The following is a 17,946-nucleotide window of genomic DNA, read 5'->3' on the forward strand; positions in this document are numbered from 1 at the left end:
TAGCAGTAAAAGCTTTTAAGGAGCCTAAAGTTACCGTACGTTAATACTTAAGGTTCAAGGACCTTATTTTCAGAGGTAGACTGGCTATGGCAGCCAAAACAGCCAAATACTCCATACAAACGTGAGTAGATCCTCAATTGCAATGTGGTTCTAGAAACGTAAAGCCTTTTACTTTCATATCACATCAAAATAATTTTACAAACGCTAAATATACACTAACTGTACAGTTTTACCCGGCTTTATCAGTTGCAGCAGTGTTTTTCCTCAGTGACAATACGTTTCTGGCGGCCTTCCGTTACGTACAGGTGTTCGAAAACATGCTAGATAGCTGATTAGCACAGGCTGTAACATGGATATGGCCGTGTGGGAACACTAACCCTATTAAAAGGTGTGTATCAATTATCCCCCCCCCCTCCCTCGCTGATACGTATTATGCTAACAAAAAATGTACCGCAAGCGATGTGTGTTAATGTTCAGACTGAGCGTTAATTAAACTCCCCCGTACAGAAGACGCCCTTGTTCAATAAATTGACTAATGTAATAGAACTGAGAGTCACGGTGGAGGGCAAGTGGCTCCCATAATGAAGCAGAAGGAGCAATGAGAAAGTATATTGCTGGTGCGGTAGGTTTCACAAAAGCAAGTGAAATCTAAAGGAAAAAAATGTCTGGACACTTATAACATTACATTTACATAAGAACAGAATTGGTACAAAATAAAAGTGAACCACCCATTTAAGACTTTTGACATAATGATTTTGGAATGACAGTCACAGGGAAGAGGGTTTAAGGTCCGTTCAGGGTAACTCCTAATTAAACTACATTGGTGTCAGGAGTAGGATATCACATCCCTGACGAGTTTTAGGCACATTTCATTTGAGGCAAACTGCCATTTTCTTCATTTATAGCAGTCTACTAGTATATCAGACCTATTCTTACTATATTGAACCGCTTCAGCTTCTTATCAGCTTGGATTCCACATTTAACACATCTCCCACTGCCATACAAATATTTTAAGACAGCTAAGAAAAACACATTTTCTTCAGGAAATGTAATCATTTGTGAATCGTAAACAGTCAAATATTGATGGAATTTCCTGAATGACTTAATTTATAGCCAAACTCATTGAAATGATTGCTGTTGTAATGCCAAAGCCATCTCATTTGACTGGGAAATTATGAAATTCTTTAACTGAGAGAAGTGGACATGCCAAACAAAACCTATGACATATGCGAAAGTGATCAATTTTTTTTTTAACAAGTACATGAATATTTCAGTCATGATGTGTGATGAAGCCTGGTCTCTCTCTTGGATGTTATCCTGCTTTATATAGTTTGACAAATAGAAGGCCCACACATGAACACTCCTAGAGCAGTATGCCGTTATTTACAAGATTACAAAAAAAAAAAAAACTTTCCAAACGTAGACACTTTAAAAAATAAAATGTATTAGCATCTCTAATGTGTATAAATAAAAACATATGAAACAATGCATATACTTATAATGTAATGAGCTGAACAATGACTGGATTATATGTGATACAAAGGTCAAGGAGCAGTCTTGTTTTTTTGCCAGTGTATGTCTGTGAGAAAAAAAACTAATGTACCTTAATCAAGCATTTCAAACTATGCATACCTATAAGTTGCAACACTACATTCTGTCATAAGAATGAAACAAACAAGGAAAGGAGGGAAGTCAAGAACAGCAATAGGGAAAAACGTGGGGGAAAAAATTGTTTCGCAATCCCTTTTGAGGAGTTTGCAAGACTGCTTAGCATCAATATATTGTTATGAGGTGTGTACTGGTTTTTACTAACAATGTTGAGGCAAAAGCCACAACACAATACACACAACTGATCAAGTTAAAGAACGCACCTCAAAAGGACTTGATTTCACTTTAACGCATCAGGAGCCCCGCAGCTCCACAAATTCAATTAAAAAAGTGTCCTTTTTTATTAGCGGACCTGAAATCTTAGGGAACAAAAAACCTTCAGTTTTAATCCATGTATTAAAATGTTAAATAAAAAGGAGAATACAAATTCAACATTTTCTAGAATTTCTCTGACCGCTGTTTTGTTATGTTCTGTTTGTAGTTGGGTTCGCCATTCCCTGCAATGACTTCCCCGTTACTGGGCTAGAATACCAATAGGCCAGAGAATGGACTCTGTGGGGCCGTTGGAAATGGTCTAAAGGGTTTTACAGACAAAGGCAAAGAAAGGGACTACTCTTCCTCTGTCACCCAATTAGTTGTATTTTGGTCATGCTCTTAGTACTCAATGGTGTTTAATGCGTCTTAGTGACAAAATATACAAAAAGGACAAATACTATTTCTGAAAGCTGGCCAAAACATTATCCTAGTAGAAGGTGAGAATCATTTTCTATTGAAAAGCATCAGATTTGTAACAGACCATAAAATCGAAACTGTTGACGACTGGAGGCACTGTCCTACAAAACCACACAACCATGTGTGATACTGCCACAGACAAGTCGGTTTGAAGTTACACTGTGTGGACTTATATGAAATTGGCCTCTCTCGTATAGTTACCCTCTGGTTTTCCTCCTAAATCGAAAAATATCACATCTGTAAAGGGGAGCACAACATCCAAGACAACAACTGCTTCAAAGTTCAAAAACAGAGTGGGTAGAGGGGATTAAAAAAAAGAGGTGGTGTGTCTGCTTTAATACGCAGGTATGTGTGACAGTAAAGGTGTTATCATTGGCACCCAAGGATCATGGCGACCTCATTCAGCCTTGTGGAATGAAGGAACTACATAGTAATAGTTGAACAATGGTCTCTGCTCCAACCCCAAGTCTTTAGAAGAGTGCAAAGATCCCCTTATTTTTCATGTGTGTTTTAGCCCTGATATATCCACGTGTGCACGTCCTAAAACTCAGAAAACTCCTTAGCGCATTTTTCCGTTACGGAAACGCGGATCTCCTCCTCCTCGTAGTCGTCGAAGTTGCTCGTGTCGCCAGCGCCTCGACACTTTGGTATGAACGGGGCTTCCACCTGACAACACAGAGAGCAGGATAACCAGGAGCGGAGTTAGTGTGCCTTAAGAGGAGACCAAGCTAGTACTTCAATGAGATTCTCATACTGCAAGAATTTCCAGATGCCGAGGTAATACGTCCTGTCAGCAAAATGCATTATGAAGTAATTCTAGTAAGTCAAATAGAAAACATTATGACACCATATAAAGACGGTTGTTGTAAGATGATAATACTCAGGAAAAGCACTACTGGACACTAATAAAATACAGAGGCCTTGTCTGAATACCTGTACTTGTGTTAGGATTTTTGGCGATGCAAAAATATAAAGTTTTATAGAATGTGACATTTTAAAAATGTAGTATACTTTAAATCCCAGGATGTCATACTCATTTCGGCGTTTCATTTAGAATTCACTGCACACTATTGAGGAAGAGAGTAAATCTTTTCAGACCCACGTCTGTTTGACAACAGCTAATAATCAGAATAGGGGACAGGCTCTGCAGAAATGTACGAATGGCATGGAACAAGAGAGATTGTGCATGTAGATTACGCCTTCTCAGTATGGCTGAGTAGTAATGTTGATATTTGTTGCTGAAATAGTATGTAGTATGATTAATACACAGTATGTCGTGTTAGTAATTAGTAGGTAAGAATTTGGCCAATGCGTTTCATAAAAGTTAGGTGCTATAAAGAGCAATTCAACTTCGCATTGATTGTCCTCATCCTCCGACACCGCCTTGTATGTACCTTCCTCTCGTAGATGGCAATCCAGTCCGTTGTAGCGAACCACTTGTGTCCTTTGATGTCGTTGACGCCGTTCTTCAGGTTGCCATAGCGTTTGGTCAGGTCCACCTGCAGCAGGTTCCTCAGCAGGTCCTTCAGGTCAGAGCTGAAGTGGGATGGGAAGCGGACCTACAGGGGGGACACACAGAGATTTGTCTAAATGGTCATGTATTGAGAAATGTTAATTTGCTCCTAGTTGGAACTGTATAGTAAGTGATTAAAGACAGAAGAGGCTAAGCCAAAAGCAAGCCAAGCATTCATTGGGCAGTTAAAACCTACTGAGTTAAACTTACTCCATGAGAACATAACAGGTGTTCAAAATGTGTTAAAACTAGAGGTTAAATAGGTAGGCCATTTCAGACATGCTTAATGTAAAAATGGACTAGTCCATACCTTTCCAGACACAATCTTCTCATAGATCTGAATAGGCTGGTCAGCGAAGAAGGGAGGGTATCCAGCAGCCATCTCATATATAAGGACCCCCAAGGCCCACCAGTCCACTGCTTTGTTGTAGCCCTACACAAATGTAGTTCACATGCACATATGTAATCTAAATTCATGGCAACAAACTAATGTTCCATGTATTCAAATGTAGTAATTTAATGCACTGTGTGTGTATGAGAGAGAGACACAAACAGGACTCTCACCTTGCTGAGGATGATCTCGGGCGCCAGGTACTCTGGAGTTCCACACAACGTCCAGGTTCTGCCTTTTACCCTCTTGGCAAATCCAAAGTCTGTCACCTGACCACCAAGAACACGTACAGTCGGTAAAGCAACTTAGCAGAGAAAACATAACCCACCATTTCTGTACAGCACTTTGATATATCAGCTGATGTAAGAAGGGCTTTAGAAATACATTTGATTTGACATTGCAGTATACGCCATAGGCAGTGATGTGTCACGCACAGTGCTCCAGTTGGGCCGGTGCTCACCGGTACACAGTACTGGCACCTCAAATGTTCTACTGCTCGAGAACAAGGATGCAAACTGGCGAGGGCCCAAAATGGTAACACAAAAATTCACTTGGAAACATGAAAAATCTGTGTGAGGAGCAAGAAAATTGGCTTATTTTCAGATAATAACAAGTAATAAATACACATTTGAATAATCACAACACTCCTAACTTTACAAACCACAATAGACAGAGAAAATTGTGTCCTGGGGTAGGGGGGAGTTGGGCTCTTCGGTCTGGTTTATGGTTGATTATGACAGGTAATGATAATCTGCCTCCCCAGATAGCTATCTAAAATCTATTTTCCTTGCCAAATTCTGCTCTTGGTTTAGCTTTTCCAGGTTTCAGAATTCTCTCTCAAAATCACCCTTTTATTGATAGAAAACCAACAAAATGTTATGTTCTAAGTCCACAACAATGCTTAACACAGGAGACCACATTTGAGGTCAAAAAAAGTATTAATCTATGCGGGAGAGTGTAGTTGCCCTTTAATTCAATTGTGCACCAGCAAGAGCCTATTGTGTTCGGCTAGTAGCAGTGTTTCTGTAGCGGTGTTTCATGTGAACCTGATTGGTACAAAGTTATCATATCATTCTGCCAGCCAGGTAAGCCTACTTTGCAGACATTTGTTGTTTCAGCATACTAACCTTTAGAAATGTTTCAGCATACTAACTGGCTACACAACACACACAGAAGTTTTACTACTTCAGGACGTTGCAGGAAATACATATCACTGATGCATTATTTTCAGGAATTATGAGTTCAATACCTTTAACTTCCTGTGCTCAGTCAATGATTTCAATATGAGACACAGTCCCCTTCCCCTTTTTCTCTTCGGATCTACACGATTCACTCGGATGGGCTATTTTGAGATCAAAACGCTGAATATCGCCAAAAAGCGACAGGTTTGCATCCCTGTCAGTAGGCCTACCGGCATCCCTTGTGCAACATTGGCTCTAAAATAAGAACCCTGGTGCTGTACAATGAAAATGATCCACTTGAAGCACTGGTCACGCATACCTGGATGTAGCCATGCTGATCGATTAGAAGGTTCTCAGGCTTCAGATCTCTGTAGATAAGGTCTAGTGAATGGAGGTACTCAAATGTCAGCACTATCTGGGCCGCGTAAAACCGTGCGTGGGGTTCACTGTGAAGGAAAAGTAGGAGAATCTGTTTAACTGATCACGTAGTAAGCACAAAAATGTCATTGGAGTTGTAATTAACTACCAGCTATATGAGCACTGAATTTAAAATAAACACACAGACCTCCCTCTGTATTTATGTGGACAGTGAAGCGAAAACATTTAATGCACTGTATCTAGTCCCCCCCCATTTGAAGACGTCATAAGTATTTGGATTTCTGTTGTAGTGTATTCTGTTGGTACAAAAGTTACAAAAAAAGGTACGAAAGTTGACTATTTGGTCCCATATTCCCAGCATGCAATGACTACGTCAAGGTTGTGACTCTACAAACTTGTTGGATGCATTTGCAGGATTGTGTCGTGTGGTAGGTAGCCTGGTAGGTAGGAGCGTTGGGCCGGTAACCGAAAGATTGCCGGCACCTCTCTGACTCAGAGGAGTTGGGTTAAATGCGGAAGACACATTTATGTTGAATACATTCTGTTGTACAACTGGTATCCCCTTTCCCAATCGAAATGAATGAGAAATAACGTATTGTGTCATTTTGGAGTCATTTTAATTGTAAATAAGAATAGAATATGTTTCTGAACACTTCTACAATACTGTGGATGCTACCATGATTACGGATAATCATTGCGTTACAGCTTTATTTAAAATAAACGTAACTCCAAAATAACACGTTATTTATAATTCATTTCTGTTGGGCACAAAATAATCTGAAACACAACCAAAACAAACTGAAAACGCATCCAACAACATTGTTGATTCACGTGATGTAGTCGTGATGTAGTCATTGCGTGCTGGGAATATGGGACCAAATACTCAACTTTTAAACCTGAATTTTCTAAATACTTCCAACAACCTTCAAAATGGAGAGACTAGATACATAAAGTGCATTCAAGTCTAAATTGGGAAAACATATGTATGAAAATACCCTCAAATAAAAGGGGACATTCTGTACTGTCACCTCAGAACTTTTGATCTGAAATCTAATTCTGGAGAACAAAGCCAAATTAAAATATTGTAAATTCACTGTCCCCAAAAAAATACATAGATGAAAGTAGGTATAAAAAAAAAAGTTGCCCAAAACAATTTAATCAACAAATGGAAAATCTATGAAAAACTTATAATCAACCAGATATTGTATTGGCGAGCAGAACGTTCAGACAGACACTCACCTGAACCTTCCGATTCGTCTTAGATGTGAAAACATCTCTCCTCCTGGAACATACTCCATCACCATGTACAAATTGGAGTTGTCCTGTGGAGGGACACAGACCGACATAAACAAATCCAGTCAGATACTGAGGAAACTGAATAATAAAAAGGCCATATGTATGAAGCGTCTCAGTGCTGGGATCAGCCCCCCGCCCCCATTTAAATCAAATTCATTATGATCAAAAGGAAAAACGAGCCCTAAATCAGCACTCCTAGTTTGAGACGCTTGATTCATAGCCTCTGATCTCAATGGCCAGATTAAAAACACTGTATGCAGAAGGGGAAAAAAATGAACTGTACCTTGAAGGCATAATCAAGTCTGACGAGGAAGGGAAAAGACACGGCCTGCAATATTCTCTTCTCATTTAACGTGTGTTCTATTTGCTTGAGTTTCACCACCTACCAGAAAGAAGTGATCATCAGACAACAGTCTTGACCGACAGTTCAATTACAGTTTAATGATGGCATGACAAAGTTGTAGAGTTTTTTTTTTTTTTTTTTTTTTGGGGGGGGGGGGGGCAGGACATCTTTCGGCTCGTAATTACCACCAGACTGAGGTAGCAGACCATTTATGTTAGCTCGCGAGATCAGGAGGCTTATGTGGCTAGGACAGCTTTTAGATTGCATTCCAGGAATCACATTTTTGTCACTCGCGCCAAATACAACAGCTGTAGAAATGCTTACTTACGAGCCCTTAACCAACAACGCAGTTAAAAAAAAGAGTAATGAAAATATTTGCTAAATAAAAAAAATATGTTTCAATAACGAGGCTATATACATGGGGTACCGGTAGCGAGTCAATGTGTGGGGTAACAGGTTAGTCGAGGTAATTTGTACATAGGGGTAAAGTGACTATGCATAACAGCGAGCAGCAGCAGTGTAAAATTAAAGGGGAGGGGGGCCTGACAATTTTTTGTCCCTTCCTCTGACACCAACTAGTATATAGGTCCTGGGTGGCAGGAAGCTTGGCGCTAGCGATGTACTGGGCCATACGCAATACCCTCTGTAACGCCTTGGGGTAGGATGCCAACCAGTTGCCATACCAGGCGGTGATGCAACTGGTCAGGATGCTCTCGATGGTGCAGCCGTAGAACTTTGATGATCTGGGGACTCATGCCAAATCTTTTCAGTCTCCTGAGGGGGAAAAGGTGTTGTCATGCCCTCTTCACAACTGTCTTGGTATGTTTGGACCAGGATAGTTTGTGGGTGATGTGGACACCAAGGAGCTTGAAACTCGCGACCCGCTCCACTACAGCCCCGTCAATGTTCAGCCCTCATTTACCTGTAGTCCACGATCAGCGCCTTTGTCTTGCTCACATTGAGGGAGAGGTTGGAAAGAGACTATGGTATTATAATCCAGACACTAACAGGTCCGATCATATCCGTGCATGTGATGGGAGGAACCACTGGCAGACATTACTGCCGGCCGGCCGGGACTAACATTATACAATCATACTTATGTTATGCCACCAGATAACATCTACAGCAGTGGTATTCAAAGTTGGTGTCGCAACCTTGCAATGGCGCTGCACAATAAAAAATTACAAATATTTGAGTACATGTTATTGTATGGAACAAGTCACAACATACATTTGAGAAAGATAATTCAAATAAATACATTTACTCAATGAAAATTGTATTTGTTTTCTTTTAGTTTTGATAAGAGATGAAAATGTAATGAATCAAAAAGGTATTTGTTGATGTAAAAATCAAAATGTACCGATTTTTACGGTCGTGTCATTAGATTTGGGTTGGGGTCGCGAGAACTTCTGGGGGGAAAAAAATGGGTCCCGCTGGAAAAGTTTGAATACGACTGATCTACAGTGTTATTTAATTCTTGCCCCATTTTTTGTTAGATATTATTTTATTGGTGAGTGGAATTGCACATTATCCTTACTGTATTTTTGATGCTTTATTTAGACGGGTACAAACAGCTGGGATGAGAGTAAGGAGGTAGACAGGGTTGAACCCAGGTCTTCGGTGGGGAGGCATGCATGTGCTTGCTGCCTGGAGTGATACCCACTCGACCAAGGCTTTGCACTTGTTGCCCCGTTTGATGCCCTAAAATAGCATCTCTTCATCCTCTTCCCATAGCAAGGCGATACATTGCCTTGTCAGCTCATACATGGGTTACCCGTCCTTGAAAAGGCCAGCTGTTTTCCACTGGGCACCAACCTTTTGCTTGTCCAGTATTTTCATGGCGAAGAACTGCTCGGTTCCTTTATGTTTGACCAGCATGACTCTTCCAAATGAGCCTGTACCCAGGGTCTTTAGCCTGTCAAAGTCATCTAGGCCCGTCGTGGTCTAGAATGGGGTCACACAAAACACAGGGTGTGGATTACCTAATGGATATACCACAGCAGCAGTCCCAGGTTTTACTCAGTTCAACTTAGATATTCCCCACATCCACGTATCCTTTTCTATACACATTGGTGAAGGACTTTGGACCTTCTCCCCAATTCGGTTGGGAAGAAGGCAAAGAGATAGGATGTGAGGAATCACAGAAAGAATAAATGAGAGTCCCCAAACCCTGGATTTGTATCTCCAACCTTAAGAGCATTGAAAACATCTCACCTGTGGTGGACATTCCCATTTCCGTAAGAAGTCTTCTTTGGCTTTGGCTAGGAACTCTTTCACTGTATGGAAGAAAGATATACACAGGCACAATTAGCTAACAGGAAGGAATTGTCTGTCAACGCATGATGCATTCCTATTTATTGACCTGGGATTTGATTTGCATGGAGTGGGCAACAAAGTACAAAGGAAATCTTAATGGAATCTGATGTGGAAATTCTTGAACAGTGACCGGGTATCAATTGTAACAAAATCAGTATGAAATGGAATTCAATGGAGACAAAGACTGGTAAGGTCTAACTAACCAAACTCCTATCTGCATTTTACATCCACACAATGCATGTCTGGAGAAAGGTTGGGGGGGGGGGGGACGACAACATCAAAACGTTTTTTCTAGTGATACAAAAAAAAACACACCAACCAAGACGGGCAGTCTAAGTAAGAAGTGATGCCAAGAGTTCCATTTGTATTTTTATAAATAGATAGGGGGGGGGATGTACGAATTCACTAAGACAGGTGAAGAGGCTGGGCTCTCTCGAAGCATGCAGAATTCTTGTGCATCACTTTCTTTCTGCACCGACGGTGCATTAGGGCCCAATACTGTTCACGGGAAGGCTTTAACACTCAGAGTATTATATACAGAATGGTTTTTGACGAACAAGGACAAACCAAAACACATGGAAGAACACAGCAGACAGGAGATATCCAGAATGACAGAATGCAGATGACAAAAACACAGAGGGTTAGGTAATGGTTTTGGCAGAACCTAAATGGAAGCATATACTGAACCACTACTACAAGCCAAGCTTGGGTTCATTTACAATAGAATCAACGCGTGCAAGGTTTCGGACTTCTGTCATTTTGGGAATCTAGTGGAAGAATGGGCATACCAAATGTCTCTATAGATCACCCAAGGATTTGCAGGAGCAATGTGGAAGGGATGATGTGGAAGAAAGAGAGAGAGAGAGAGAGTGCATAAATCTAACAAGTATATCAGATCAACAAACATGGACCACATGCAGTGAAGAACAATAGAAGATGACAACAAAGGAAAGAAAAAGACAGTATTAGAGACAGAGAGAAAGAGTTGTCATTCTTCTTCTGGAAATCAGTTTGGCAAAGAAACACAAGATGACTAATTACAATGTTTGTTAATGACTCCTGTGGGTAAGAAAGTTTAAACAAGACATGACTAGGATGGCAAATTATGTACAAATACAAAGATGTAGCAAACAGAAAAAGGCTTCAATAATCGTGCAGTTCTTTTTATATAGGCTACAGTGTGTTGAACCACTAAAAATCCCACATTACCCTGGCCTGACAAGTAGACTATGCTGTATATGATAAAACACATATTTAAAAAATTAACACATTTACATAAGTATTCAGACCCTTTACTCAGTACATTGTTGAAGCACCTTTGGCAACGGTTACAGCCTCAAGTCTTCTTGGCACACCTGTACCTGGGGAGTTTTCCCCCATTCTTCTCTGCAGTTCCTCTCAAGCTCTGTCAGATTGGATGGGGAGCGTTGCTGCACAGCTATTTTCAGGTCTCTCCAGAGACTTGTCCCAAAGCCACTCCTGAGTTGTCTTGGCTGTGTGCTTAGGGTCTTTGTCCTGTTGGAAGGTGAACCTTTGCCACCCCAGTCGGAGGTCCTGAGCGCTCTGCAGCAAGTTTTCATCAAGGACCTCTCTGTACATCATTCCCTCGATCCCGACTTGTCTCCCAGTTACTTCCGCTGAAAAACTTTTGGTACCCTTCCCCAGATCTGTGGCTCGACATAATCCTGTCTCTGAGCTCTACGGACAATTCCTTCGACCTCATGGCTTGGTTTTTGCTCTGACATGCACTGTCAACTGTGGAACCCTATATAGACAGGTGTGCACATTTCCAAATAATGTCCAATCAATTGAATTTTCCACAGGTGGACTCCAATCAAGTTGTAGAAACATCTCAAGGATGACCAATGGAAACTGGATGCACCTGAGCTCAATTTCAAGTCTCATAGCAATGAGTCTGAATACTTATGTAAATAAGGTGTTTTTTTATTTTTAATATATTTGAAAAATTCTACAAAACCTGTTTTCACTTTGTCATTATGAGGTAGTGTGTTTGAATTGAGGATTTTTTATTTGTTTAATACGTTACAGCCTTATTCTAAAATGTAACAAAATGTGGAAAAAGTCAAGGGGTCTCAATACTTTCCGAATGCACTGTATGACCACCTAGCTAATGGAAATGTTTACATAATCAGAGCTGGTTATGGTTAACTGTACTGAATGTGATCACTTTTAAAGACATAAGCTAGGTGTCCATTGTACAGTCGAATAATATACACCTCAGTACAGTTTAGAGATGAGCACCACGAAGTTAATATTTTTAGAACATGGTTGGCTAATGCAAGATTTTCCTTTATTTTTTTTATGTGCCTAACATGTTTAACAACATGGAAGGTTGATATGGAACAGTGAAACAAGGCTCAGAATTCAGTGTCAGAATTAGCCTACCTCCCTCCCTGTCAAACTGAGAGCCAAACAAAGAGCTATTATCAGGAACCAGGTTGCCAGACCTGTAAACAGCAACAGGGCAGACAAATCTGTAGCAGCAGCAGAGGGCACTGTGGCTTAGACAGGTTTAACACCAGAAGGTTGAGAGACTGGGGCTCATGTTATGTCAAAACAGACAGGAAAACAGACAGCACAGCACAGGCTTTTGGTTGCACCGATCAGATCAAAGAACACCGCTTGCTTCCTGAAACTGGGAAAATACCTGTGGCTGACCAGGTCCCTGTGCCTCTGCCTGGTCTCTTCCAACACTTCAGTAAATGTCATATGAACAGATTAACAGCATTGGAAAGTGATAAAGCTTTTAAAATGACCTAGATACATTACTACCTACCATAAATGTTCAAATTTGTCCGTACATTTTTATCAAAAGTGAAGTAGATGGAACAGCATATGCACACTCACAAGCCAGGGGCATTTCCCAGACTAACTCGCGTTAGATAAGTTTGCAAGCAGTTCACACACATTCAGATCTGGACACAAACCAATGTGTCAATATTCCTGACTGTATAGGACTTCATGGGTAAACATTTCAAAATGTATCAAGTCATGCAGTGCATTGATTATCAGCATACATATGTCAAAGTGTACCAATGCAAATTAATACAGTCCCAGGGCTAGTTGCGTCAAAGCTTGTAATTCCCCTTATCCTCTTACGAAGGTCTGGTGACAAGCTGTCCCAGTCAATGACAAACTGTGCTGTATGTGTGTGCATGTAGAACTGCACATCACTAAGATTAAACAGACTCTAAACCAAAATGACTTGAGATAAATCACTTGGGAAGGTTGCATTACGGGCCTGGTTTTATGAATGGCAAGTGGGCATTTGTCATTTCTTCACCATATTTGGTCACTATTTAGAGGAGCGCTAGAGAGTACTGTAGAGGGAAAGCTGTATATATATATATATATATACAGCGCCTAAAGACTGATGTGGAGGCAGTCTGATAATTGAAACCCCATACTTATTAAACGACTTATCCTTAGGTGTGATTAATCTAACATGACAATTATAAATAGTTTAAGAGTGGAGTGAACGATCTATCACACTTGTAAGATTACAAATTAGCTAGCTAAAACAACTCGAATCTACAAACGCAATGTCAAAACAACAGGCCTCATAGGCTATGAGACCAACACACGTCAGATAGTCTAGCCTTTGCTATGTTACAGTACCGTAGCTGGCATTGAACATTACTCTGGCTTGGTGAGGTCTCACGGGCCTGGCGGTGGCTCACTAACGCTGATATACAGCTAGCTCTCACTGACGTTAGCTAGGTAGACAACATCATAGCGAAAGTGCTAAAACAACCCGCTAGCTAGCTCATATTAATGGCTAGCTAGGCCTCTGGACCAGGTTGTAACTATTTAGTTATGCATCCCTTGTACTGGTGAGCTAGCTGGGATTAATTCACAAACCAATTACTATAAATGATCGTCGATAGCAAAATATAGGGGCGAGGGTGTAATTCATGTAAATGTTTACAACATCGGGGATACATTTGCGTGTGCGCCCTCCCGATCTTGTCCTTTAAAAAAAAAAGTAAAACGTGACAATGTTCGCATACTAACTGGGTAGTTAGCTAACTTTAGCTAGTATAGATAATGCTACACGACCGCCCCAACTCACCGCTCTCCAGCTCGTTGCCTTTCTTGGCGGTAGCAGCGTTTCCCATCTTATGGAAGACACGGCGATCGCTCAGACTGCGGGAGATGGCGGTAGCTAGCTACAGCTGTTGTTGAGTGACGTTCCCCTTGTAGGCAAAATCGTTAATTTGGAACAATATAGAGAAATTCAATTGATAACGTTACAGCCAAATATGAAAGAAGGAGTCCAAATCCCTGTTCACCACCCCCTTCTTTAGATACTCCCCTTCCTGGCTCTTCTATATCTCGCTGACATGCAGCTAGCGGTCACTGCTCTCACACTCCCCCCCCCCCCCCAAGCGTTCACTGTTGATTGCTTGGTCAAAGACTTTCTATATGTGAAGAGATGGGATATCGCACTCAATCTGATTCCGCCTTTACTAAAGGCTTAAATTAGAGGCTTGTGAGTTGGTACAGGGGAGTACGACTGCCCCCTCTCACTGAAGCCACAGAAATTCAAGGCCGACGCGGTACTGCAGGCATCGTTTGCAGGAAACAGGATCCCCCATTATAGTGAATGTAAAAATGGCATTCTCAATCTTCTTGGTCAATCTTCGTGTAAATACAAAAATACACCAGATGTATGTCCGTGAACTGATTATAAAGTACATCTCACACAGAAGACGTTATAAGGATAATTAAGTTGCTAATGGCAGCCTGCAGTACCCTGGTTTGACTTCAACATCACCTTCAACATTGCTCTAATAATAAGGGTTCAACCACCCGCTTGGTGGGAATTGTAACTTTTCTAAATTATTAAATTATCTTTGGTTACGTGGCTCATATAGCAAGGACCGCCACAGTATGATCAAATACAGCTAACCCTTTAGCTAAATAGTTGTGGTAACTACAATACATGGGCAAAAGTACAGTGCCTTGCGAAAGTATTCGGCCCCCTTGAACTTTGCGACCTTTTGCCACATTTCAGGCTTCAAACATAAAGATATAAAACTGTATTTTTTTGTGAAGAATCAACAACAAGTGGGACACAATCATTAAGTGGAACAACATTTATTGGATATTTCAAACTTTTTTAACAAATCAAAAACTGAAAAATTGGGCGTGCAAAATTATTCAGCCCCCTTTTAAGTTAATACTTTGTAGCGCCACCTTTTGCTGCGATTACAGCTGTAAGTCGCTTGGGGTATGTCTCTATTAGTTTTGCACATTGAGAGACTGACATTTTTTCCCATTCCTCCTTGCAAAACAGCTCGAGCTCAGTGAGGTTGGATGGAGAGCATTTGTGAACAGCAGTTTTCAGTTCTTTCCACAGATTCTCGATTGGATTCTGGTCTGGACTTTGACTTGGCCATTCTAACACCTGGATATGTTTATTTTTTAACCATTCCATTGTAGATTTTGCTTTATGTTTTGGATCATTGTCTTGTTGGAAGACAAATCTCCGTCCCAGTCTCAGGTCTTTTGCAGACTCCATCAGGTTTTCTTCCAGAATGGTCCTGTATTTGGCTCCATCCATCTTCCCATCAATTTTAACCGTCTTCCCTGTCCCTGCTGAAGAAAAGCAGGCCCAAACCATGATGCTGCCACCTCCATGTTTGACAGTGGGAATGGTGTGTTCAGGGTGATGAGCTGTGTTGCTTTTACGTCAAACATAACATTTTGCATTGTTGCCAAAAAGTTAAATTTTGGTTTCATCTGACCAGAGCACCTTCTTCCACATGTTTGGTGTGTCTCCCAGGTGGCTTGTGGCAAACTTTAAACTACACTTTTTATGGATATCTTTAAGAAATGGCTTTCTTCTTGCCACTCTTCCATAAAGGCCAGATTTGTGCAATATACGACTGATTGTTGTCCTATGGACAGAGTCTCCCACCTCAGCTGTAGATCTCTGCAGTTCATCCAGAGTGATCATGGGCCTCTTGGCTGCATCTCTGATCAGTCTTCTCCTTGTATGAGCTGAAAGTTTAGAGGGACGGCCAGGTGTTGGTAGATTTGCAGTGGTCTGATACTCCTTCCATTTCAATATTATCGCTTGCACAGTGCTCCTTGGGATGTTTAAAGCTTGGGAAATCTTTTTGTATCCAAATCCGGCTTTAAACTTCTTCACAACAGTATCTCAGACCTGCCTGGTGTGTTCCTTGTTCTTCATGATGCTCTCTGCGCTTTTAACGGACCTCTGAGACTATCACAGTGCAGGTACATTTATACGGAGACTTAATTACACACAGGTGGATTGTATTTATCATCATTAGTCATTTAGGTCAACATTGGATCATTCAGAGATCCTCACTGAACGTCTGGAGAGAGTTTGCTGCACTGAAAGTAAAGGGGCTGAATAATTTTGCACGCCCAATTTTTCAGTTTTTGATTTGTTAAAAAAGTTTGAAATATCCAATAAATGTCGTTCCACTTCATGATTGTGTCCCACTTGTTGTTGATTCTTCACAAAAAAATACAGTTTTATATCTTTATGTTTGAAGCCTGAAATGTGGCAAAAGGTCGCAAAGTTCAAGGGGGCCGAATACTTTCGCAACGCACTGTATGTGGACACCTACTCGTCGAACATCTCATTCCAAAATCATGGGCAATATTATTGGACTTGCCCCTAGATGTTGGTACATTGCTGCGGGGACTTGCTTCCATTCATTCACTAGAGTCCCTGGTTCGAATCCAGGCCGTATCAAATCCGGCCGTGATTGGGAGTCCAATAGGGCGGCACAAGGTTAGGCCGTCATTGTAAATAAGAATTTGTTTTTATCTGACTTGTCTAGTTAAATGAAGGTTAAAAAAAATGCCTTATTGAGGTCGCCCACTGATGTTGGGCACAGTCAGCATTCCAATTTATCCCAAAGGTGTTCGATGGGGTTGAGGTCAGAGCTCTGTGCAGGCCAGCCAAATTCTTCCACACCAATCTCAACAATCCATTTCTGTATGGACCTTGCTTGGTGCACAGGGGCATTGTCATGCTAAAACAGGAAAGGGCCTTCCCCAAACTGTTGTCACAAAGTTGGAAGCACAGCATTGCCTAAAATGTCATTGTATGCTATAGCGTTAAGATATCCCTTCACTGGAACTAAAGGGCCTAGCCCGAACCATGAAAAACAGCCCCAGACCATTATTCCTCATCCACCAAACTTTACAGTTGTCACTATGCATTGGGGAAGGTAGCAATCTCTTGGCATCTACCAAAACCAGATCCATCTGTCGGATTGCCAGATGGTGAAGCGTGATTCATCACTCCAGAGAATGCATTTTCACTGCTACAGATTCCAATGGAGACAGGCTTTACATCACTTCAGCCAATGCTTGACATTGCACATTGTGATTTTAGGCTTGTGGGCGGCTGCTCGGGCCAAGGAAATCCATTTCATGAAGCTCCCAATGAACATTTCTTGTGCTGACGTTGCTTCCAGAGGCAGCTTAGAACTCGGTAGTGAGTGTTGCAACTGAGGACAGATGATTTTCACTTGGTGGTCCCGTTCTGTGTGCTTGTGTGGCCTGCCATTTTGCGGGTGAGCCGTTGTGGCTCCTAATTATTGTCACTTCAAAATAACAGCACTTACAGTTGACGGGGCAGCTCTAGCAGGGCAGAAATTTGACGAACTGACCAGTTGGAAAGGTGGCATCCGATGACGGTGCCACTTTGAAAGTCACTGAGCTCTTCAGTAAGGTAATTTTTGCATATACAGAAAATATTCACTGTATCGGTAAGATATTCTATATAGGAAAAAGTATTAAGATCTGAACATGATAAAGATCTGAGAAAGATTAAAAATGTTGCAAAATAACTCACTCTTCAGTCTCCATTGACTTGCAATGGATTTGATTAGACTACACATACTCTATGGGAGTGTGTGAGAGAGAGTGTGTGGATTTCTTTAGATATTGTCTATATATAAATTGGTCTGCATACCAACAAATATTAAGATTTGAGCATGTATTCAAATGTGTAAATGCATCCAAAGACTAAATATAGTACCATACAGAAAGGGATGGATTTCACAAACAACATTGAGTTGATCATATAGGTAACAATACTATACATTTTAAACAGTTTAATTCTGAAAAAAAAGAAGAAACCTGCACACCGCTCTTGATAGTATCACTGCTCTTTAAT

At 41.0% G+C, this 17,946-nt stretch overlaps 1 protein-coding gene across 1 annotated transcript; it reads right to left on the reverse strand.

The window, feature by feature from the left end:
* Positions 1–668: 668 nt before the first annotated feature.
* LOC135558808 (cAMP-dependent protein kinase catalytic subunit beta-like) lies at positions 669–14,158 on the reverse strand. Its single transcript, XM_064992948.1, has 10 exons — positions 13,852–14,158; positions 9,657–9,718; positions 9,258–9,386; positions 7,383–7,481; positions 7,043–7,125; positions 5,745–5,871; positions 4,418–4,513; positions 4,164–4,286; positions 3,735–3,899; positions 669–3,006 (listed from the first exon to the last, which is right to left on the reverse strand). Exons 1-10 carry the CDS (start codon positions 13,895–13,897, stop codon positions 2,881–2,883), a joined length of 1,056 nt encoding a protein of 351 aa, XP_064849020.1. The 5' UTR covers positions 13,898–14,158; the 3' UTR covers positions 669–2,880.
* Positions 14,159–17,946: the final 3,788 nt, after the last annotated feature.

The sequence above is a fragment of the Oncorhynchus masou genome, chromosome 17 (genome assembly GCF_036934945.1).
Source record: "Oncorhynchus masou masou isolate Uvic2021 chromosome 17, UVic_Omas_1.1, whole genome shotgun sequence".
Lineage (NCBI taxonomy): Eukaryota > Metazoa > Chordata > Actinopteri > Salmoniformes > Salmonidae > Oncorhynchus > Oncorhynchus masou.

Bases quoted from the DNA above. Each gene is read 5' to 3' on its own strand.
- LOC135558808 (XM_064992948.1), bottom strand. From the start codon at position 13,897: ATGGGAAACGCTGCTACCGCCAAGAAAGGCAACGAGCTGGAGAGCG. The intron at 5,872-7,042 runs GTGAGTGTCTGT...TTTCCTTCACAG, and splicing joins AGACGAATCGGAAGGTTCAG to TGAACCCCACGCACGGTTTT. The intron at 3,007-3,734 runs GTACATACAAGG...CTGTGTTGTCAG, and splicing joins TTGCCATCTACGAGAGGAAG to GTGGAAGCCCCGTTCATACC.